The 23,053-nt window shown below is 49.0% G+C and overlaps 7 protein-coding genes; 5 read left to right on the plus strand and 2 right to left on the minus strand.

The window, feature by feature from the left end:
• Positions 1–1,703: 1,703 nt before the first annotated feature.
• On the plus strand, positions 1,704–4,524 carry GSTUM_00001605001 (uncharacterized protein; the record flags this gene model as incomplete). XM_002835708.2 has 5 exons in its annotated part: positions 1,704–2,220; positions 2,275–2,356; positions 2,415–2,722; positions 2,785–2,957; positions 3,054–4,524. The coding sequence occupies 5 exons, from the start codon at positions 1,704–1,706 to the stop codon at positions 3,786–3,788; spliced, it is 1,815 nt and encodes a 604-aa protein (XP_002835754.1). The 3' UTR covers positions 3,789–4,524.
• Positions 4,525–5,367: 843 nt separating this feature from the next.
• GSTUM_00001606001 (uncharacterized protein) lies at positions 5,368–9,093 on the plus strand. XM_002835709.2 has 12 exons: positions 5,368–5,555; positions 5,640–5,689; positions 5,740–5,797; positions 5,870–5,983; positions 6,046–6,177; positions 6,234–6,500; positions 6,555–7,645; positions 7,695–8,003; positions 8,049–8,138; positions 8,197–8,289; positions 8,345–8,557; positions 8,622–9,093. Exons 1-12 carry the CDS (start codon positions 5,493–5,495, stop codon positions 8,872–8,874), a joined length of 2,733 nt encoding a protein of 910 aa, XP_002835755.1. The 5' UTR covers positions 5,368–5,492; the 3' UTR covers positions 8,875–9,093.
• Positions 9,094–9,220: 127 nt separating this feature from the next.
• Positions 9,221–11,314, minus strand: GSTUM_00001607001 (uncharacterized protein). XM_002835710.2 has 2 exons: positions 10,886–11,314; positions 9,221–10,784 (listed from the first exon to the last, which is right to left on the minus strand). The coding sequence occupies exons 1-2, from the start codon at positions 11,253–11,255 to the stop codon at positions 9,736–9,738; spliced, it is 1,419 nt and encodes a 472-aa protein (XP_002835756.1). The 5' UTR covers positions 11,256–11,314; the 3' UTR covers positions 9,221–9,735.
• A 190-nt stretch (positions 11,315–11,504) lies between these two features.
• Positions 11,505–13,256, plus strand: GSTUM_00001608001 (uncharacterized protein; the record flags this gene model as incomplete). XM_002835711.2 has 3 exons in its annotated part: positions 11,505–12,342; positions 12,392–13,077; positions 13,138–13,256. The coding sequence occupies exons 1-3, from the start codon at positions 11,588–11,590 to the stop codon at positions 13,254–13,256; spliced, it is 1,560 nt and encodes a 519-aa protein (XP_002835757.1). The 5' UTR covers positions 11,505–11,587.
• Positions 13,257–14,594: 1,338 nt separating this feature from the next.
• Positions 14,595–16,988, plus strand: GSTUM_00001609001 (uncharacterized protein; the record flags this gene model as incomplete). XM_002835712.2 has 6 exons in its annotated part: positions 14,595–15,247; positions 15,382–15,660; positions 15,900–16,175; positions 16,246–16,327; positions 16,379–16,525; positions 16,584–16,988. The coding sequence occupies exons 2-6, from the start codon at positions 15,422–15,424 to the stop codon at positions 16,986–16,988; spliced, it is 1,149 nt and encodes a 382-aa protein (XP_002835758.1). The 5' UTR covers positions 14,595–15,247; positions 15,382–15,421.
• Positions 16,989–18,897: 1,909 nt separating this feature from the next.
• On the minus strand, positions 18,898–20,581 carry GSTUM_00001610001 (uncharacterized protein; the record flags this gene model as incomplete). XM_002835713.2 has 2 exons in its annotated part: positions 18,898–19,491; positions 19,883–20,581. 2 exons carry the CDS (start codon positions 20,579–20,581, stop codon positions 18,979–18,981), a joined length of 1,212 nt encoding a protein of 403 aa, XP_002835759.1. The 3' UTR covers positions 18,898–18,978.
• Positions 20,582–21,072: 491 nt separating this feature from the next.
• Positions 21,073–22,949, plus strand: GSTUM_00001611001 (uncharacterized protein). XM_002835714.2 has 3 exons: positions 21,073–21,253; positions 21,337–21,471; positions 21,526–22,949. The coding sequence occupies exons 1-3, from the start codon at positions 21,191–21,193 to the stop codon at positions 22,525–22,527; spliced, it is 1,200 nt and encodes a 399-aa protein (XP_002835760.1). The 5' UTR covers positions 21,073–21,190; the 3' UTR covers positions 22,528–22,949.
• Positions 22,950–23,053: the final 104 nt, after the last annotated feature.

Consider the following 23,053-nt stretch of genomic DNA (forward strand, 5'->3'; position numbering starts at 1 on the left):
ATCTTGGCGTCGGCAGCAGGCGCACCAGTTAGGTTTCCTTACCAGTCAGTCTCACACTCGTTCTCACACTGCCGCATCTTCACGCTTTTCGCTGATTCCCCCCCGTCTTGCTTCCATTTCAAGGGCTTCCTGTGTGCCTTCAAATTTAGGTGTGGACGGGCGCTGGGCGAGGGTGTTCAGTGTCACCTTATTAGACACAATAACCAGCCCCGAAATCTCATGTCCAAAAGGAAAAATAAAATTTTTAAAAAAAATTTGAGAAAATGAAAAATGAAAAAATGTTGCCTAATAAAAACACCAAAAACGTGAGTTTGGGTTCGGTGAGTGACAGAAAATGAATTCAGTAGAATATCACCCATTGTGCCAGTCTTGAGGTGAATGTGACCAGAAACAGCGTTCTGGGCTTGGTTTTATCTCTCATCTTTAATTTTATACCCTTTATTTCATTTCCTACCTTTAGTTTTCGCTCATTGGGATATTCTTTCTAAATTCTGTTGTCTGTCCCCGCTATCACGACCCGTTAGTCGTCCCCGTCGTCTGAGTTTCTGCGTTCCCTTCCTCCCTCCCTCCCACCCACACACAACTTTCACCCCCGGCTTCACAACAATCGCCGCCGTCTCCCTCCACTCCTCCTGCTGCTTCCTCCCCACAGCAATAACAATAACCATCATCACCATACACCACCGCTACCACCACCACCTACACCTGTCGTTCTCCCCCTCCCCTCCACCCCGTTCCTTATCTACCCTCCCTACTTTTCCCTCCACACACCTTCCTGACTCCTGGCTCTTCTCCCCCTCTCGCTCACTTCATCTTCCAGTCTTTTTTCCCTCTACCCTCACTACCATTTCGCCCAAGAAAAAAAGAAAAAGGAAAGAAGGAAAGAAGAGGAATAAAAAGAAGAAAAGAAGAAAACAGACTCTGGCTCACTCCTTTACGCCGACTGTGGATCCCCATCCTCTTACAGGCCTCGGGAAATCCTCTCGCTCAACGTCACTGTTCAACACCATCCCGCTTCATCATCTCTCAATAGCATGACACCAGCTCTCAAACGTGGCAGCAGAAATCGTCCTTCATCTACAGTCCTAGAAGAATCTGGTACGAATCTCCACTTCCTTCTATCCCCATATCCCGCATTCCCCCCATCTTGAGGCTTTCCCTTTTTCCCCTCTTCTTCTTACAAGCCGGCCAACCTCTCAGGAATCTAACCAAAGTCTCTCTTCCCTCCTAATACAGCGGGACGGCGATCAGGAAAGCGAACGCGTTCGGCAAGTTCATTGCCTCTCTCCTCGGAACCAGCTGCTTCTGCTTACCCTCCGGTCAACAGTCGTTCCCGCTCAGCCTCTCGTCCTACCACTAGGGAACACCTCCATCGCGACGTCGAAGGTCCTGCGGACGAGTTGGGAGAGCCAGCTTTGACGGATCGAATGGCACTAGACTCCACAACAACCACTGTGGAAATAGAGACTGTCACCGTCGGAGCTTTGGAAGCCCTCAACGGATCTACCCGATCAACCCTATCTGGGGGCAGGCGAAAACACACAAGTCACGCCTCGGACCGCGACTCCGTATCGAGCCTTAGCGATATTGGCGAAGACTCGGAAGCCGAGACTGAACGATTACACAATTCACCACAGAAGCAAAGACCGAGGTTGGTCCAACACAAAAGTACATCTTCTACGGTTATACCCTTCTCACTAGAGATGCCGACAAGAAAAGAAATGGAGGATCATGACGAGGATCAGGTTACTGGACCTGGTGAATCTATACCCGCTACCCCCACCACCACCACCTCGAGCCCTAGCAAGAAGCGAAAAAGAGAGACGAATGGATCGCCCGCACTGCGACCCGTGGAAGAGCCCAAGAGCAGACAATCTACCCCTCCTTTGAAGAAGAAAAACCAAATTCCTCAAGAAGTGTCGGAAAATGAAAGCACCAGTGCAAACAGCAGAAGAGGATCGAATACGGAGGCTGTTTCTAACACTGTTTCCAATGGAATCACCCAGGATTCAGTAATGGCTAACTCGAAAGATGTGAGGCCGTCAAAACCGGCAAAGGTTGTTCCTCCGAAAAACGAGGTGCCTGGGAACGCCGGAGACGAGCGGGATCCCGAACCTGTTGCGGAGACGGAGGTGGACGAGGCTGCTGATGCCACTGCTTCTGCTACACTAGACGAAGAGCCTTGTGACAATGTCGATACCACACGAGAAGACGATGAAGGTGAGTCTAATTTTGGGCCTTTGCTACAGCAGGACTTTTCTTATGGGGTCACAGACACAGAACGCGTGAAGAGAAAAAATGCGGCTATGGAGGATTTGGCTGAGATAGAACGAGTCTTTGCCCAACTGAAGGACAGGTAAGCGCTACGCTTGGATCCGTATGACCTGACATTCTCGGCTGACGCGCCCCACTAGAATTTACTCAGAGAGGTTGAAGAGGGTTGATATGGAGATGAAGATGGTACAGGATGGAACCCATCCGGAATTTGTGGCTCAGAAAACTTGTATCGATCAAAAATTGGAAGAGAAGGTTCGGTTGGCGGACGCACACTACAAGTATGGTATGGAATCTCTGTCTATCGCAACTCGAGTCAGTAGGGCACAAGTGCATTCTCAATATTTCCAAACCGTACGTCAACTGCGGGAGGATGCGCTCGAGAGATGCAGCGAGCTTTGGTACCAAATCCAGAGAGAAAGGAGAGCTGGCGATGCTTTGGTTTCAGGTTTGTCTTTGGTAATACTCATATATTCATGGGGCATTTGATTGTAACACATCACTGTGTAGAGTTCTCCTATCGGATACCAGATCGCCAGAGTGCCAGGATTAAGCAACGGCAGCAATATAATTGGGAGGTGGCGCTTTTGAGCGGAATCGCAAAGCACATTGGGTTTCCTGCAGCACCCGATGTTGTGGGTGCATCTGAAGAAGAAATTGTTGATGACTTGGAATCTATGGGGGTGAGTATTGGTCCATTGAGATTTCGGCCGTAATTCTTTATTTCGTTTAGAAGTAAGGATTTGTCGTTGGCTTGGATGCTAATGGGAGTTCTGCAGATCGCTACACGTGTACCTGCACGAGCAAGTGTAACCGTGCCCCCCACCGGTAGTCTACGCGAAAGGGGACTAGATGATTTCTATGAGAGGTCATTACATACCAACTGGTCACATACCGGCATGCAGCCTTCTCCACCACCACCTGCGCCACAGCCGACCCAGCAAGCCCCCGGATATCCTCATGTACACATACACCATCACCACCACCACAACCGTAGACATACTGGGCCTAATCAACCCGACCTTGCACGTCGTGGCCCGTCGGCTCAGGGTCATAATCCTGGACATCAACCATCAGCTGTATCGCTATCCTCTTTGCTCCAAAATGATGTTATCAAAATGGAAGGTCCGTCTACACATCCTCCTAGCACCTCTTCATTGAGTGCTACGCCTCATCTACCCCCACGGACGTCTCAATTGTATTCTTCACAAAGTGCTCAACATTCCCTCCCCCCTTCAACCTCTCTCCAGCAGCACGTGAACCCATATGTTCGTCCTGGTAATGCCGATTCTCACCAGGCTCCTCCACCGGCACCTCAGAGGTTTGATATAGGCAGAGGTTCAACACCTGGAGACGTAAGGATATATGGTACTATGGGAGGAAGGGAGAATGAGGCTCCAGACGGAGGGCTCCGAAGGTTGAAAGAGGAAAATGACAATGCTATGGGAGTTGGCCCTCCTGCACTTGGTGCATCTGCACCTTTGAGGTATGGTCCTAGAATGAGCTATTCATGATCAACCTCTACCCCTCTACTGTAGGTATTCATAAGACCAAGATTCTGTCAATTTCTCTTTTCCTAAACACGGGGTTTTTGTCTGGGGCGAATTGTGTACAGGGTATTCCTAAAGGCTGGGATGTTCTAATGTTTTCCTCTTGTTAGTTTCGTTTCACAGCGTTATTGATAGCTCTAACGTTCGCATGAAATGTCGATTTTTTGTGTATCCTTAACATTTCCGCTGTTTTCATGAACTTTCACCTTGGGTCTGGGTCTGCTCTTTGTATTTAATGTGGAGTACCTAATTTCGGATGGGCGGAAGCTTGCATGGGTTGGATGGAGAACGAGAGTGGTGGCTCACGTCTGGCTGAGGTCCTTGTTTTTTTGTTTTTTTTGTAAAAGCTATCCCTTCCTTCTCTCCTCTCTCATTTCCATTTCTTGTATCTGTGTTAAATACCTCTCATTACCATACCCTTCTTTCTTGTCCTTTAGGCTGTCTGGCGGCGGAGTTTTACTTTTTTTATTTTTACCTCTTTGTTACTTCCTCTACCCAGATTTTCCTCCGTTCCGTGTTGGCTAGTCTCCCCCTGTGGTCAGTGGGTTTTTCTCTTGGGTATATATTCAACACTTGTCATCTGTGCTATCTGTGCTATCTGTGCTTATTGTGTTTAGGGAGCTGGGCTTTTGAAAGGATATGAACATTACTGTAAGGTGTTTTTGTACTCTTGATAATACCAGATGATGTGATTAATCTGTACTTGTAATGGTATCGTAGTGCCGGTACTTGTAGATTATCACAGTCGAAACTTTGTTCAAACTGCCAAACCCCGGAACTAGACACTTAGCATAATTTAATGTGACGTAAATGTAAGAGAAGCGGCTCTAAGATTATCTTTGGGGGGCTAACTCCTCACGAGTCTTATCTTATCGATAAGCGAAGGACCGATAATGATCGCCCATCCTCCACATCTCAATTAGCCTACCCCGCCCTAGTTCATTCTCATCGCCACTTCCTACAGTCGTCAATTGTGCCACAGTGAATTTGACGGACATTCTTGGATGAATTTCTTCTACGGTGCCAGGTCCGGCTTAGGGTCCGTGACAGCTACCAGCAGTGTATCATATGACATTATTTATTGTTCCAACCAATGAGGATTCTAGGACTGCCTTGATGATCCTGGATTTAACTTATTGGAGGAAAATTAATACCAACGAGCCGGTACTTCACGGCTGTGGGGCTACGAGTACGAGTATTAACGCTCAGGCCGGGCTGAAAATTACCCAAGCACGGATGCAGGGCATCACGCTGTTGAGTGCCTCTAGGAGCACTTTAGACCATTAACTTATATGGCGAATCTGCTTCCCGTTGGCATGTCGTGACCTATCATACCGGTATGATATTAATACAGTACCAATTTACACCCCTCTCCGGAATTTGGGGTTGGGGGCGCACAGCTTCAAACACAGCTCACTTGTGCCATTGCGGCTCTTTGTTAGTGCCCTACGGTAATCGGTCGCGTCTTCCCAGCTCGGAAAACCTCCCTTCGCTCTTCTTTCCCACCAACAAACTATAACTTTTACCCCACTAATCTCAACCAAACTTTTTTCCAATCATACAACCACTTCCTCTGGGCCACATCACGGCTCCATTTGTATGTGTGGAACCTTGCCCGCCCACCAAAACCATTGTCGTTTCAAGGACTTTTCTTCACCAATACTCACGATGTCTGGTGACGAATCTGATTCTCCGCCTAAGGAAACTTACATTGCCTACAAGATTAAGACTGTGAATACACACGATGTCCTATAGGGGGTTTATTTGCTATTGGTTTTGATCGGCTGATTACTAACTTTTCTTCACTCTCTTTAGATCTTTGAGTTCACCCCAGGGGCTATTCACAAATTGCTTCGCACCTACAAGTATGCTAAAGGTATCCCTTGCGTTGGGCCCCTACTAAAGTGAGTCGCAGAGAAAAACAATCTAGGCAGTTGATTCCGGTCGACTGCTTTTTTGATTCAAAGTTGAAAGTAAGGATTATCTAGACCACTAAGTTTTTTTTTTTTTGAATCGTGTTTGTGAGCTGAGCTGACTGCATTCAGCTCTTTGTGCTGTGGGGAGATCAAGAGGCTTGCTATGGTGCCTTCAAAACTTTCATGGATGTTCTTAGCGTTGCTGCCAAGGATGCTATAACTACAATTCGGTATGGCGATAAGGTAGGAAGAAACCTCCCATGGATGATGGTGAAATTGGGATGAAAATATTAAGAGTAAATCAGGTCGAAGCACCAATCAAAAGATCTCCGTTTTCCCATCTTAACCTCGGAGCCGTGCAATGGACGGAGGATGTATCTGATGATGATGAGCCGGATAGCCACGATGAGCGTGGTGACGACGATTTCCTTTTACCAGTAGCCCCCCCCCCCCACACTCACCAGCGGTGGCCAGTCTGTTTATTATTTGATAGGTTTCTTCCAAAGACCTAGTGACTAGCTCGTCAAAGCCTATTGCGGAGCATAAGTACACCGAGACTTGGGACCCCAAGCTATCCACACTGGATTTCAGCTATGTACTTCACCCTGTTGATGGGTACCATTTCATAAAGCAAATTTCGAGGGTTACTGGATGCACCCTTTCTCCCGATAAGGTTAAAAAAGTGGTTAAAATAGGCGCGGGGAGTCCTGCATCGATAAAGCTTGCTCTAAAGAAACTTCGCAAGGTCCTTGAACGTTATGTAAGACAATACATCGTTGCTTTTGTGCTCGGTGGTACTGATTATATGGGACAGTGTCGCGGCTTCGAGTCAATTGAGGCTACCCTCGTCAACCCTGATGAAAAAAAGAAGTTTGAGATCCGCCTAGTCTCTCTGGAAAAGCAGAGTGAACTAAACAGAACAACTCTCTACCCTCATGGTTCAAAGTGGGCTGAAATTCCGGTCGAAAACAAGTTCCTTATTCGTATGGCCGAATACTCCCCGGAAGCGGGGAAGTTTCTCAACTGCAAAATAGAACCTCGCTCGCTTCAGGAGCGGTTTGCGTGTTTGACGGACCCACGGCACAGGTGGGAGCGCTATCTTGAATCTAGGGGAGTGTGGGATGGAGATGCTGGTGACTCATTAGCGCCATCTACGTTCATACTGGGCTCGGCACTTAACCGTGCCGGTGGCTTTCTTATGGGACCCGAGTCGAACAGTGGTGATGATGACGGGACTCCCACTCTAGATTTGTGCGATCCTCAACTCAATTTTGATTCACGTCTCGGTACCCAACCGCCGTATGAGATGCGTGCCAATGCTGCTCCGACGGTCAAACCGACTATACGCACTGTCAGGGCCAAGAAAAGTGCAGAGCAAGAGAAAGGCATTGGTTTCGCTATCAAAGGTAATAGCGACCTTCTCGATGGTGAGATCACCCTGGAATCGCCAACCCTTTCGCCTACACCCGCGCCTACAAGAAACCAGGACCATGTCTTCTCTTTTGAAGGTGCCTTCTCGGAGATACAGAGGCCACCTCCAACTGTTATACCGACCACTCGTACTGTGAGAAAGCCAAGGGCTAAGAAGACCGATGCCGGTGCCCCTGAGGTCGGGACAAAAACCCTGCATCGAACAATGAACCAGCAGGCTCCTGTACGCACCAAAGAGGGTCGCTCTGATCTCACCGATGGAGTAGACGATAGTAAAAGGTATGCTCTTGGATGTATCGTGGCTCGTATAAAGGTTCACAGTGTTTCTAGGGTGACAAAGTACAATGTTCAGAAAATACAAAAGATTTTCAAATCCTGGTACGGGTTCACTTTCCTGTCGGTCACAGTTGCTAATTTTGCGATCAGTTTCACGCATGTCCGTGGTTGGAGAGGCCACGTCAAGTTTGAAGCAAGGTGAGTTTCGTCAAGAGTTCCGGTTCACGTGGATTCTGACTTGTCAAAGTTTGGGACGTATTGTCCTTACGGGAGTTCCGAGAACCATATCCAGGCGTGGAATCGAATGGGGTGATTGGGAGTCATCTGTGGAGAAGCTTAAGGAGATTAAAACTCATTTCACTAGCGTGTACGCTCATCTGCTCCTTTTTTCCGGGGGCACTCAATACTTACCATTTTATAGGGTTACCCGTGAAGCTCATGACGTCGAACATGTTCTTGATTTGAAGCTTAGCAGGTTTGAAGCCATGTTTTCGGGGGATCTTAGATCAGAAGAGATCACATATGAATTTCACTGCGATGTAGAAAGCAAAAACAGGTACGTTTATCTTAGGATAGGGAGAATTAGGCTAATCTTTTACAGAATATTTGTCATGAATGCACAGACATTTGATGTGACCTGCTACAACGACGTCAGTGACTTTGGGACTGTCTACTGGGCCCATCCGACCAGGTAGACTATCCGCGCCTTTCACACCCTAATGTATCGTGTTAGGCTAATTGTCCTGTAGGGCCTGGGATGCCAGGATTAGACTTGCGGGCTGTAAGGTTCTCGATCTTGAGACACCAGGATTTGCGGAATTCCTCGCTAGCATCTCTGTTCGGTACTTATTGCCCCTATGGCCCAGAAATATGTTGACTTAGCTGACATTTTAGTAGCGGCGGAGGGAGCCCCCCTGCAGTCGGTTTCGACGTCAAGGGAACTGGTATCACTGTGAACAAAGTCCAATACCGCCACATGCTCAGGTACCAAGTGAACAAGAAAGTCTGCCTCGGCCATGAAATCGACCTTGCTGTCACCGAACTCCAAGATCTCCAAGTTAACCGTCGGAGCGGCCCAGGAAGGCGCTATGAGGCAATCTCCACTGGAAAGTAAGCACACCAACCAAGAGGATTTCTACTCATACTTTTCTAACAATCGATCAATCGCTCACAGACCTGCTATGGCCGCTGACGAGCGTCTGTCCTACCTGTTTTCCCTTGTCCCGGTTGAGATTGAGAAGCATCTAGTGGAGAACTATAACCTAGAAGTGGGCGAGGAGGTCACCTGGAATACGGAGGTCCTTGCAGATAGAGGCGGGGGGGACGGGATCCTAAAAGCCCTTATTAGCGTCGTTAATACTTTAGTCCAGAAAACTGACGATGTTGGGTTTGATAATAACAATATGCCGTACCAGAGGTCGGTATAACGATCTAGGACCCGGAAATAACGGCCATCGCCACTGCACAGCCGAAAGGAAAAATGGGGAGAATTGTGATAACGGCTAGCGGGGGGGGGCATCTGGCCATTTCTCGGGTTTCTTTTTCTCGTTGATTTCTTTCAGCTTTTCTCTTAGAATGTATTTTCTCCAAGCGTGGGTTGAGCGGATTGCGATAACGAGATGATGAAACATTTACCCTTGTTGAAATTGAGCGCCGAGCAACGTGATTTGGCAGCTTGTGGAATAGTCTACCTTGCTGATTTTTGGTTGGCATGATGGCAATTTATTGGCTAGCTTAGAAACGGCTTATGAGCAATATCACTTTTCAATATTAAAGATGGCCATCTTGCTATATATATTCGAGTGAGATCTATGATCGAGTGATATTATGTGTTACGGAATATTGAAATAACTTTGTGAGCGCTGTTGGAGATGATACCTGATGAGATACGACAAACATACAAGGTATTCTCCATCAGTTTTTTTTCTTTTTCTTTTAGAACTGAATTGAGGTGTGTACATATCATATCATACCTAACTTAGTGCTACCGTATAACCACCCCCCCTCCCCCCTTCCCGTTCCCTTCTTCTAGGTAAATAAGCTGGCTTAATCAATCACTCCATCTGGAGAATCGGTAAAACAAGAAATACATGTCGTTATAGCAGAAATATCAAGTCCCAACGCAGCGCCAAAAAAGGAATGAAAGAAAAGGAAAAAAAAAGAGAGAAACCCCACTCCCACCACCATTACACGGAATTTTCAGTCAATCCAAGTCATATAGAAAGAGGGCAAGTATTTTAGTGTTGAGAAGAAAAGGAAGGGGGGGATCCCGGCGTGCCGCCCATGAACTAAATCCTCATCCCCCCAGCCTCAATAACCGCTTTAACCAGTGCCTCACGTCTAAGTTTCCACACTTCCTCACCGACTAATTCTCCCAGGATTCCGATGAGCTGTACTTTAACCTCATCGGCGTTTGCGCCTGGTATGATCGGCACGACGCCATTCTTTCCTTTCTCCCCTCCAGCTCCTTCTTCCTCTTCCTCTTCTAGCTGTTTGATAACCCCCACCAAAGCGCTCAAGCACATCTCCGCCTCACTCTTCCTCGGCCCTTCGTCCTCGATTTCCAGGCGGATGACCTTCTCGTAGAGTTTTGTGTTTGGCAGTATTAGCACTCTGACAGCCTCCCGGCCGCCTATCGCGGCGAGGCCGATGATGCTGCCGTAGTGCGTTGGCAGTGGCTTCGCAGGATCGAGGAAGTGCTTCAGGCAGGTCCTTGTGAGTCTTGGTTTCAGCGTGTGCGAAGAGTCGCCGAAGCGTTTGCAGACGAGCTTCAATAGGGATGCAGAGAGGTCTCTCAGTGCGTAGTGTGCCGGTGTCTGGGAGTGGGGGTCGGAGGAGGAGGAGCCAAGGTGTTTGCCGATGAGACAGGTCAAGATTGGAGGGATTAGGGAGGATACGTATGGTTCTATGAAGAAGGAGTCATTCTCCAGAAGGGCGTGAGTCAAGGACATCATCTGCGTTAGCGTGAACAGGCTACGCAGGCCGTGTGTTGTCTTCTCCGAAATGAACTGGACGAAGTAGGGGAGTAATTGGTGCAGCCCGGGGTCCTTGCGCAGACTAGCGAGTGCGGCGTTGCGGATCGTGTCGGTTGTGGACTCATCGGTTATGGAGGTGCTTATTCGCTCGAAGTAGAGCTGGAGTTCCTTTGAGAGAACGTGCTTCACGAGGGGCTTTATGGTGACGGTTTCGTTGGTTGTGGGGTTTAGGGTCGAGGCGGCGGAGAGGGTTGTATTGCTTGAGGCGCCCTTTGGTGTAGTTTCCGAGAGGCGAGCGGCTTCCGAGGGGGTGGGATTCTGAGGGATGGCGGGTTGGACCCCTTCGATCGCGAGCCAGTGGCCTGGGCAGGGGGTGGTTAGTGGGTGCTTGGGTTAGTGAGGGGTGGGGGGGGGAGGTGTGATGTGAGCTATCGCCAAGTAGCAAAGAGGAGTAAGCACCCACCGGTAAAAGTAACATCCCTCGGAACTTTCGGTAACGGAGCATTTATAAGCTTCTCAAAGTCGACTTCATCATCCTCGACATAAAAGATCGGCTGAAGCTGTCCCAGCGATGCTTCCCCGAACCGGAGCGGACGGGTAGACTCGTAACCGTAGAGAGGCTCAACATCTAGGACCCGAAGAGCATTGCTAATATCCTGAGTCCCCAATGTAGTTCTTCTAGCGTGGCGCATGAACTTGAGCGCTTCCTGAAGAACCTGGTGGATGCGGTATTCGACGTCCATTGCGAGGTTTTTGGCAACATCTTCATTGAGATTGGCAACTCCGACAGACTCGGAAACGTCTTTTATTGTATCGCCGTTCCAAAGAGACATGGCTGCTGTGATTCTCGAAAAGAATTCTGTAAAGTGTAGAGCGTGGTTGTGCGGTTGTGTGGTTGTGACGGAGAGAGCGCTGGTTTGATGCGGTAGTTCATCAGTCTAAAAGCCGGGTAACACAACCTAATTCAATGGCTCTACACGTTTTACCCAACCAAGCCAAACCAAAACAAAGGAACACAGGTCTGTCTGCGACCCAACGTACTCTATCATTCATTCACGTTTCCCCATTCATTCATTTAATCCCCCTCCCCCCTAATCGCCACCATCGCCAATACTCGACGGCAATAACAACAAACTAGTATTAATCCCAATAGCGTAATATGACAATGGCTTCCCCACCCAAACGTCCAAAACTCTCCGACTCACCCTCCTTACCTTTCCACCGCTCTGCCAGCCCATCAAAACTCCCTGTACGAAATGACTCTAGCGCGTTATACCGATCGCCCACTAGACCCTCCCTGACGAAACGCAACCTCCAGCACGCCCGCCGCTCACCCTATGCGGAACCCGTGAAGAAGCGGTTTGTCAGCGCCTCGCAGGACGAGACTAACAGGGCGGGGAGGCTAAATTTCGGCAGCGGTAGCGGAGGGGCAGGGGGAATGTTCACTGGAAGGGCTAGGAGTGAAAGTGTTGGCACGGGTATTAGACGTGCGGGTGGTTCGAGATTGTCGTCTAGCCCTGCTAGGCGCAGGGGTGGCTTTTCGAACGCTCTTGCGCCTAGTGTTCCCCCTAGTGAGGATTCCCCGGAAAAGAGTGAGTTGGGGATTCTACAGGAGGAAGGAGGCGTGGAGGATGTAAAATCGCCAGAACCGGCGTCTGTTATGAAGAAGAGTGGAGCGCGCGAGGGGCCACCGCAACCCCGGCAGCAGCAGCAGGGGGGTAAGAGGAAATGGCCAGAAACGGAAATGGAGGCAAAGCAACGAGTCGAGAAGGAAAGGTTGGAGAGGATCATGGCGGCGAGGGTGCAGGTTTTGCAGGCGGAGATTATGGAGCTTCAGGAGGAGGTTAAGATTGAGAAGGCGAGGGTTGGGAGGGAGACGCAGGCTGCAAAGGATCTAGATCAGGATACTGACGCTCTGGTGTACGTCCTTTGTCTTGACGATTTTCTGGGTTTGCTGATGGAGTTGTAGGAAACGATTACTAGCTGTGAATGATGCTTCTCAAGTGGTATCGATACCGAAGCCAAGGCAGAAAGAGCCAGTCCCTTCGGCGAGGCCAGTGGAGCCAGACGATCCTCTTTCCCAACTAAAAGCCTTCACAAGCATCACTTTCACGACGCACAATTCCAAAATCATCCCATCCACACCCGTAAACCAAATAATCACAGCATCTGGCTATACCTCCAACCGTCTATTATACTTCACTGTATCCCTCAGCATCCAATCCGCCACCGTTCAAGAAATCACCCACCGTATTTCACCTTGGTCTGTTCGCGAACTAACCCCCGTGTTGACGACTGCCGTTACAGAAGGCGACATACCCACCGTCTTCCATGCGATATCTACATACACACTCATAGCTAAAACCCGGGCGAGTGTATTCGCGAAGCTCAGCGCCACATTCCCGCACCTCCTCCCAATCCTCGCTAAAGGCAAGAAGGAGAAAGGCAAGGTCTCAAGAAGGGAGATCATCCCATACCTAGGCGAATCACTCCTGTGCTTCCACCCCCGTGCAAAGACCGACAAAGCTAGTCGGTGCGGCGGATCGGGCGTGGGGGGGAGTGGGGTAGAGTTGGTCCTAGAATGGCGCATAGAGTTCGACGTCACTGGTGAACCTGAGAGTGTGATTTCGGCGGATGTTAGGTTGCCAAGTTATCGTAAGTTCTCCTCCCCCTTGTAAAATAACCGAGGGAAAAACGATATTAACGGGTTCGTAGTGAAAGAGGCGGATGAACTGAATAGCTTCTCGAGACTTGGCGGAGTATTTGATTTGCTAGTTAAAGAAAAGGGAGTGTACGATGCTGCTACTTGTGTTGTTGGACTTTTGTTTCAGTAGTACGAGTTTTTTTTTCCCCTTAGGCGTTATATGGCATGCTTGTAATTTCTTTGCCCCCACCCTTTTCCCTCTTGTCGTGGGAGTTCTCTCCCCTAGTTAGTGTACCTGTAGTATTGGGTAGTGAATGTAAGAATAGTTAATCATGTGGGATCACTCGGGATGTTAGCTCTAGCTTGGGGGTTTACTGTAGACTATTATACCGCAAAGCTTGTTCCATTGCTAGCAATTATCAAAGTTAGAAGTCAAGTGTCTAAAGCGAAGAGCGATACCGTAATATCGATGACAATATAAACCGGAGTACTGTACAAGGTTCCAAACGCCAAAAAATAAAAAAAAATAAGAAAAAGGGAGGAAAAAGAAGTCTGCTATCAACGAACTCTCACTTTCTCCCCCTCACCAGCAAACTCATTCCAAAATGCTTCCTCGTCCACAATCATCCCCCACCCACCCCCACTCCCCTGTACTCCAAAGTCTAGAAACATCTCCAACGTATCCTCCCCCATCTCGCACGTGATAGGCGGATAGACCGGCGGATCCGCCAACCACCCACCCTCCACCCCTTGAGGATCCATCATGTGCTTCCTAGTGCTCGCGAACGTCCTCAGGTACTCACTCGCGCCAACGAGCCTGAAGTACCTTGGCCAGTTCGCAACGTAGGCTCGTACCTGCAAGGGGTCCAATATCCCTGCATACTCTTCCCACGAGGTCGGTCCGTGGAGGGTTTTAGTGTGGTATTCGGCGAAGAGACATGGGAAGGGGAGAGTGGTGTCGAAGTCGTATATGGTTGCGGGAGCGGAGGGAGGGTGGTGGATTAGGAGGACGTGGTAGTCCCAGGTTACCGGGAGAGGGGGATGTTTTGATGCCTGAGGGTGTTTTTGTTAATTGTTGTGCTTTCCTACACGCGTGTTGATGGCTGGTTGGCTATTGTACCTTTTGGTAGAATAGTGGTACGGCTGTAATAGCAGAGAGGTTGTTGAGTTAGTCTGCTGTTGTGGAAGCGGGAGAGACATGTAAGGCTGGGAGGGACGGGAGTATTTACTTTTCATAGTATTTGAAATAAATGCTACAGTAAAGTACTTCCGGAAGTCGGGGGGTACTCGATCCCGAACTAGACAGTAGATGTTCTCCTCGCAATAACTATCGCACCCATATTTGACTCGCCAAACAACTGTTAACATACTTCCGTCGCCAAGACATCCTAGTTTCATACTAGTGACAGTATCATACAAAACTCACCATCTTGTGTAAACCAATTCCTCCCTATTCAACACCCCTAGGAAGCCCCCTCCTCCTCCAGCTCCAGCTCCATTACCACCACCACCGCCGCCGCCATCGCCATTGGAACCCTCGGGAGTCATTATTCTTGAAAGACCTCGTCCGTGGATCGGCAGGACTTTTTATTATTTCCTATTTATTTCTGAATCAAAAAGAAAAGGAAAAAGAAAAAGAAGAAAAAATATGAAACCTCGGCCAGCGTTCAGCTGGCAGGTGGCGTTTTCCCGCGGGTGGACGATAAGCGAGGCCAAGAATTCGAACAAGAACGGGTTCCTGAGAATCCCTCCCAAAAGCAGGAGGGGTGCAGCAAAGCAAGACAAGGAAGGAGGGTAGGAGTCGTGGTGGTGGGTGTCCGGAAGTATTGTACGAGTACTCGTACTGTGGTGGTGGTGGCAGTATGTTATGCAACGGCAGCAAGCAACTGACAGTAGCCGAACGGCTTTTCTGCGCCAAACTCGTACGAGCACTTTATCGCACTGGACTTGCACAGCGCCCTGGCCCCAGTGTAAAAAAAGGGGGGATGAAAAAAAAGGAGTGGAAAATAAAATGAAATAAGAAATGGATTGGTCCAGAGTGCGGATCCACTCGATCATGGTTCAGGACGATCCTGCGTATCCCTGCCATTGAACAAAACGGCTGAGTTGTCCTTTCTCTCTCTCGTCATCTTGACATTTCCCCCCTTGGCTGTTGCACTCTATCGAACATTCTCTTTAAAGGTCGGTATTCTCTCTTTCATTCTTCCCTTTAATGCTCTTGAAGGTTATAATACTGGCTCTAGAGGAGAATCCATTGTTCCTATACCTATCATTATACCGTGACACGATATTAACGTAAGTTGGTCACAACACAGAAGACGACAACAGAATAACAAACGACATCAACGATCCAGAATGGCCCGGGGAGTTCAGCGCGGAAAAAGCGCCTCGGAGGACGCCACCAAGATCAACAAAATCGATGCGAGACCTCACCTAGAAGGCCGAGCGCCGCCCCCGACCCGAAGCGCAATAGGTGCAATCGCGCAGGCGACGATCCCCATGTGGGTTCAAACTGCTGTTATGATCGCCTTAATATTTGGCGGGTGTTGTTCGAACGTAAGCAGGAATCCTCTTGATGGCAAAAAAACCGCCCTGTGCTGGGGGCGAGTAGAGGCGTCCGGGTGGAGGGGCACGGGTGTCAGGGTCGAGGATACCTGGAGTATTAGTTTGTGTGTGTTGAGCCAATTGCTAAGACAGACTCATCATGAAAGGTATTTGCGCTCGAAGCTATAGTGAAGTGTGTAAACCTCCCCTTCCTGGCTCTCCCCCCGCACTCCTGGCTTGAAGGAGGGGAGGGGCAGTGACGTTTGGGAACGAGTGCTGATTTGTGAAGGGCGGAACCGCAAACGGGTCACCTGCTTACGTTCGCACAATTCCTGTTTGTTGCGGTTGAAGGCTTGATTTACCATTTTGATGCCAGCTCCAAAACCCTGTTGAAGCCGAATCAGATTCCCATCCACCGGTGGTTGATTCAAATATTGTTGTACTTTTCCGTGTCAATATTGAATAATTATGCGTTTGGGTACAGCATTTCTGTGCCGGTGCATATTATTCTCAGGAGTGGGGGGAGTATGACTACTCTGGTCATTGGATGGCTGTGGGGAAAACGGTAGCTCAACATGCCTGAATTGGAGTGATAGGGGAGGTTTAGGTGCTGATAGAGTTGAGGGAGATGGCAGATACAGTAAAGTCCAGGTTCTTTCCGTACTGATACTAACTGTAGGAATTGTTCTCTCGGCATGGGGTGATTCTAGAGGAGTCGTAAGTGGACTCTCCCGTTTGGAAAAACAGCTGCCAACAATAGTTACGTAGGGACAAACCGAGGAATCAATGACGAGGTTCATAACAGGCCTTGCGATATTATTCGTCGCGCAGGTGATCTCGGCGTTCATGGGATTGTACATTGAAGGGACATATACCCGTTACGGAAACCATTACCGGGAGGGGCTATTCTACTCTGTAACTACCCCACCTGTCCCTACCTGCCCTTGGATATTACCAAACTAACACGGCTAAGCACTTTCTCTCTTTATTCCTCTTCATCCCCTTCATCCCTTCCATCCAAACTCAATACCACAAGCTTCTCATATCGCCCCCACTCTCCCTCCCAACATCCCAATTCCCACAGTTCTCGCAGATTCAGATACCCCGACAGGTGTTCTTCCTGCTCCTCAATGCAGCCACACACTACGTCTGCGTCCGCGGCGTCAACGTCCTTGCCTCCCGGTCCTCCGCACTGACGGTGACGATTGTTCTCAACATAAGGAAGCTTGTGAGTTTACTGCTGAGCATTTGGCTGTTCGGAAACGCTTTGGATTGGGGCGTTGTGATTGGGGCGGTGGTGGTTTTTGGCGGGGGGTTCATGTATGCTGCTGAGAGTCAGCGGATTAAAGGGGTTCAGAAGAGGAAGAAGGCTCAGTGATGGTGGGTGTGGTGAGAATTTTGTTTGTCCTTTTTTTTTTACTAGAACAACTTAGATATCAGGGCTGTTTAGTTTTGAGATGGTCGGTTCACATCATAATTATATGGAGAGTCGGTGGGCTTAGCGGGGGCTTACGCGGTATTTTATGACTGATGTGCTTTGCCCCACTCTAACGGGAACAAATATAAAATAACAAACAGCATCCTGCTAACTATCCAAGCCTGCACTCTTTAACCACGAATCCAGGGGTTGCGAGAGATAAAGGGATTAAATGGTCCATTCCGATGTGCAGTAATAATTTCGCATCGCTCGGTCATGAACCAGATATGACAAACCTAAAGAACCCTGCCCCGACGCCCTTTGTTTTCCCTTCCTCCAAGAAACCCAAGTTAATCTTGTATCATAGTTCCCTTCCTTCCTTCACCCCTCCTTATTCTCTGGCAGATAATACGGCCCAAGTGTTCATGGTCAAAAGTGCTAGGCATGAACAGCATACGACTGACTACTACTGAGGATATGGAAAAACAATCCAGGTGTCTGGCCCCATAATTCCTCGGTTGGAGTTCTCAATAACCATCAAGACCGGTCCACTACTACTGTATCTCAATCAACCCCCCTCGTGCACACGATAGCAAGTCCGACCGACCAACCGAGTGACGAAAGTGACCAACACCACTACTCGAGTACAGTACCATACCATTATTTACATACTCGCTAGATCCACTATCGGGAATCGAGGGGGGGGGGAGAATCGCGAATACCGGTATTAGTCCAATTAGTTAATGAGATTGGCACGCACAAGCTGGAGGAACACACCAATTCCTTCCGGGGGGTTGTTTTTTGTTCCCCCGATCGCTCGTGAGATCAGCGATAAGTGAACAAATAAAATAAAATAAATACGGTTATAGTAACCGATAAATCTCCCGTGTTCAAACCGGGTATATAGCGACTTACTCTACTAGTACTGTAAAGTACTCGTACAGTACAAGTACGGTACCCCCCCCCCATATTATAGTTCATATACAAATCCTCTTCCTTCACCAACATGACGCCCCTTCGACATGTCGTACCAGTACGGCATACAATTCACCGGGCGGGAGCTCAAGACCCGGTACGTTCTCCGTCGCCGTGTGCCGGGATTGCGTTCCCCGTCGTCGTCGTCATCGGAAAGCGGGATTTTAGTGGGACAAAACACGAGTGATGGTTCATGATCATGCGCTATGCGCGAGGGGAGATCGAATGTTTGAGGGGATTAGCGCCAGGATTTTCTTTTTTTTTTTTCTTCTTTCTGAAGGGTTGTTGTTCCGTTTCGGGTCGTGGTGGAGGTGGTGGTGGTGTGCGGGAGGCGCCTTATTCTTTCTTGGTGGGGAAAGGGAGGTGGAGGGGGGGGAGAGTCTGGCTTGTTTGGGCATGAGTGCCTGGTGAGTCGTTTCGCATTGACAATGTTTATGTTAGGACTTGTAAATTACTGTAGATGAGGTATAATAAACTACCGCGCTGGCGCCGTCGGCTGGTGTGCTTTGCATCGAAGGCGGGTACCTACGGTGATGGACTGTTTATTTTCGGGGAAACGCACGGGTTGATCGATTGACGCTGGGAGGCTTGAGAATCACGAGAACTGCGGATTGGTGTGACAAGTGATGTTTTGTGCCTTATGTGGTGGAGATTGTAGGAGGGGCCGCACAAAAGGTACGGTACTGTACAACCACATTTGTTCTCTGCGTTTTCTCAATTCCATAAACCTGTAGCCTGCTGTTCAATTTTCTCTGCTGCAAACCATCATACCATCGACATGCTTTCCGGTTTGCTTTGACCTGGAACGGAACCCCAGAGTTCGTCAGGAGCGAGGAAATGGTGCAAATCAGGCATCGGCTCGAGTCCCTTTTTGTCCTGTCATACACCCCGATGCTTAAAGAATTCATTCATTCTTCATTTTCAATAAAGCTATGATACTCCACTTCTTTCATTACATAATACCATCTGCATTAGACTACACAACATTTGACCGCTTCTCAAATCTCTCCACCATCCCCACCCTCCATTCCCCAAACTTCTGGTCACCCCGCTCGATCGCTTCTTTCAATCCTTCCAAGAGTTGCTTATGGATTGCAACCTCTTCAAACCCATCCGTGCCCATCATGCCGCCTTTATCACCCGCCCCGGCTTGCCAAAAAACCTTGACAGCACGCATGACTCGGCCAGTGTCGGAGCCGATGTAGCGAGTGTCAGTGCTAAATATCCATATCCTCAGTTTAACCTCCTGGGCTGTAAATATGATACGTCGAGTACCATTATTCTCTGCCAAGTCAACGAGCTGAGCCGCCAGAAAACATTGCATGGGAAACGTTTTGGACTTTTCGTCACATAGGGCCCACTTGTAAATGGTCCATCCTCTGGAAGTGCTAGAGGAACCATCACCCGATGGTTTCCTGTCTACGACGCCAAGAGCTGACTTACAGGACTTGCAAGTTAGAACATGGAGGTCTTGTTTTGCTGACGTAGGCTGCTACGAGTTAGCTAATTCTCGGGGAATGTAGAGTCGGGGGAGGGGGGGAGGTATGTATCTCGTCCAAATTCCCACACAAGCCAGATTCTATAGCATAGTGTGTTGAAACCGAGAGACTATTAAAGATCTTACGAATACATGAAACGTGGCGATCCTCCCTGCGCAGAACTATGTCCCTCTCGTGGCGCAAGAAAACCCACTGCTCGTTGAAGCAAGGGTACTTGTCACACCGACGGAGTTCAAGATAATCCTGAGCAGGATGTTAATCTTGGATATTTGTATCGGTACACGCAGCCATTGAGCACGTTTTCACGGACTGGTGACCTTCTTTCTATCCACTGGAAATATGAAACACCGAAACTTAGATTAAAGGGGGGGGGTTATTCACCTCGGAGACTTCCACAGCCTCAGAGCAGTCCGCTTCGGCCAGCAAGAAATAGGTTAGGTCGACCAACGCGGTCCCGGACTCTGCGACGTAACCTCGTTGTAATGGAGCGTAGCGAGGCCTGCCGATATGATGGTGAGAGCGTGATTCGTCTGGCTTATGGCAATGCCAAAAGTCCATCATTTCCTCCCAATTACCCGAAGGCAGATCCTTCCAAGTCTTGATCCTATCCTTTGGGATCACTTCGGCTCTACATGCCCGACAGCTAAACAAAGTTGCGGCCTCTTTGTTCAATTCCAGGGCTGTCCATGGCACATAATTCTCTGTCTCTGTTACTGATAAAGATTTTGGCGATGAAACCGGGAGACGGTAGCACAGCATTCGCTCTCCAGGTTTGCAGATACGCAAGGCCAAACTAGCAGCTGGGGCAACATTTCCCGGGAGGTTGAGGGGCATGGATTGTCCATCATGATGAAGATTTATGAGACACGGAGAGTCAAGGTCAAGCTTGGTGGTGGAGTTGGAGGGTGAGGGAAGGTGGATAGAGATGGTGATGGATCGAATGTTTTCGAGGAGCTCTGCGTGAAAGCGAGGGGTTGTAGTCATTGCAGAAAGGTGGTCGTCCCGAATCGGAGAGTAGGTTCGAATGGTGGACCGACAGGAGCCAAGACGACATTCTGGGTCACGTGCCTTGGCAAACATGGCTATCCCCTGTTTCCAAGGTGATTTTTTGGGTGTGACACGGGGACAAGTGCTTAAGGAAACATTTACCTTCATGCCATTGTTCACCACTATTGGTGATGGAGAGGATAGATAATAATTATTGGCTGAGGCTACGTTTAGACTTTTCCAGAACCGTTTCGCATGTTTTGCTTATCCCATATGAGACGCTCGAAGGCCGAGCACACCCACCTTGCTCCATATTATTTACCAGGTAACCAGGAATACCATAGAAAGGGGAACGCCGGAACTGTATTCTTGATTTGCCTGATCCGGAACACAATAAATCTTTGGATATTGGAGACCTTGTTTGTCGATGTCACGATATCGGGAGTGGGAGTTGACCTAAAGCCGTACCGTAGTCTGGTAAAGAAAGGTTTTCCCCTGTGGACAGCTGGTATGTAGAGCACGGACCCCACTTAAAAAAAAAACCCTGAGCATTTCACCCCTCCAGCCCCTCCAAACCTCTCTTCCTCCCATCCCTCTTCTCCTCCCTCCTCTTTTCACAACACCACCACCCCCACCCACCCACCTGTCTTACCCCTAGTGAAGAAGGCATTATTTTCACCAAACAAGTCTTGAGGCGGCACAATGAGCAGTAAGGTTTTTATTCTCAAGTCTAGGGACGGGAAACCCCTCAAATTAGACACCGCTGTAAGTTTACAAAGAATCTTCGAGAAAAGAACCTACCATCGCCACAAAGTCGCGCAGTACGCTTACGTATTACTTTATAATAGGCCGACATTGAACCGCATATCGCTTCCCTCGAGGGCAATGAGACGGTGGAGGAAATCCGACTCTGCGGCCACACATTTGGAATCAAAGCCTGCAAGGCACTCGCAGAGGTCCTGAAAACAAACAAGAATCTGCAGGTACGTAGCGCTGTTTCCACTGAAGTGAAGAAAGCTGACGTATGCTCTTTACAGGTCTTCAACGCAGCCGACATCTTTACCGGCCGCCTTATCTCTGAGATTCCGGACGCACTTTCAGCGCTACTGACAGCGCTCTTGACCCTTGAGCATTTGCATACCGTCGATCTCTCAGACAACGCCTTCGGGGGCCGTCTTGCCGATACTCTGGGAGATTTTTACGCCCGGGCCGGTCCATTACGGCACTTGTTGCTGAACAACAATGGTCTCGGTCCTGCAGGTGGCATCATAGTCGCCAACTCGATTCGTCAACTCGCAGTTCTCAAAGCCTCGACCCCGGCATACCCTCCCCTTGAAACCATCGTTTGCGGTCGTAACCGCCTCGAGAATGGGTCCATGGCGGCATGGGCAGAGGCTTACGCCGCGCATAAGTCGCTGAGGACAGTCAAGATGGTGCAGAACGGTATCCGACAGGAGGGCATCAGCGCGCTCTTGAGAGATGGCCTTTCGAAGAACCACGGGCTACAGACTTTGGACTTGCAGGACAATACGTTCACAGCAGCAGGGGCCTATGCATTGGCAGCCGTTGTAACGAACTGGAGTGACCTACTAGAGCTAGGGGTTGGAGATTGTCTACTCTCTGCCCGGGGAGGAGTATTGCTAGGGGAGGCACTAGGACTAGGGAAAAATAAAGCGCTCAAAACTATTAGACTTCAGTATAATGAAATCGACGTTAAAGGTGTTGAAGCTATCAAAAGGGCTATCAACCCTTCTCTCCCGAAACTTCAACGGTTAGAGCTTAATGGAAACAAGTTCTCGGAGGATGAGTTAGTCGTCGAACAAATGCGAGAAATCTTTGGAGATAGAGGATTCGGCGAACTAGATTCCCTTAGCGATATGGAGGAGGAAACCGACGAGGAGGACGAGGAGGACGAGAGCGATGAGGGCGAAGACGTCGTCAAACAGGCCGAGGAAGCAGAGGACGCAAAGGTCCCACAGGAAAAGGACAAGAAAGTCGATGCCCTCGCGGACTTACTCGATGGAGCAAAGATTGCATAAACAAAAAAAAAAAAAAGGTTGCACCCGAATCTCGTATGAATACTAGGTTGAGGCAAAATTTCCTCTTTCTCGTGTCATCGGGGTGGGCACGGACGGGGGAAGATGGTGTTCGTGTTTTGTCTTGTCCACCTTTCTCTCCTTAATTCCCTACTGTATCCCAATAAAGCCGGATGGCGTTCTTTGTTACTCAATCATTGATCCTTCCTTTCTTCCCTTCCTGTGTTTACTGGTTGTTTTAGAATACACTCATCCCTGTCAGTATGATATCCCTCTATACTATTTTATGTAACGTAACGTCTTCAATTCCTAGCCAGTTTTGTGGCTGGGTACACAGTGAACCGCCGCCGTTGTTTGACATGTGGGGAGTCGATAATATGGATGTGCGAAGATAGCTACAGAATATACCGTAGTGGTCTACACCATCATCACTACCTGACACCCACCAAACCCCCCGGAACCGGGAGGAGTGAACACCAACCTCCCCGCACCCATTACTCGAATGCTAGCGGGAGTGGTCCGGCTCGGG

Source organism: Tuber melanosporum (genome assembly GCF_000151645.1).
Source record: "Tuber melanosporum whole genome shotgun sequence assembly, scaffold_113, strain Mel28".
Lineage (NCBI taxonomy): Eukaryota > Fungi > Ascomycota > Pezizomycetes > Pezizales > Tuberaceae > Tuber > Tuber melanosporum.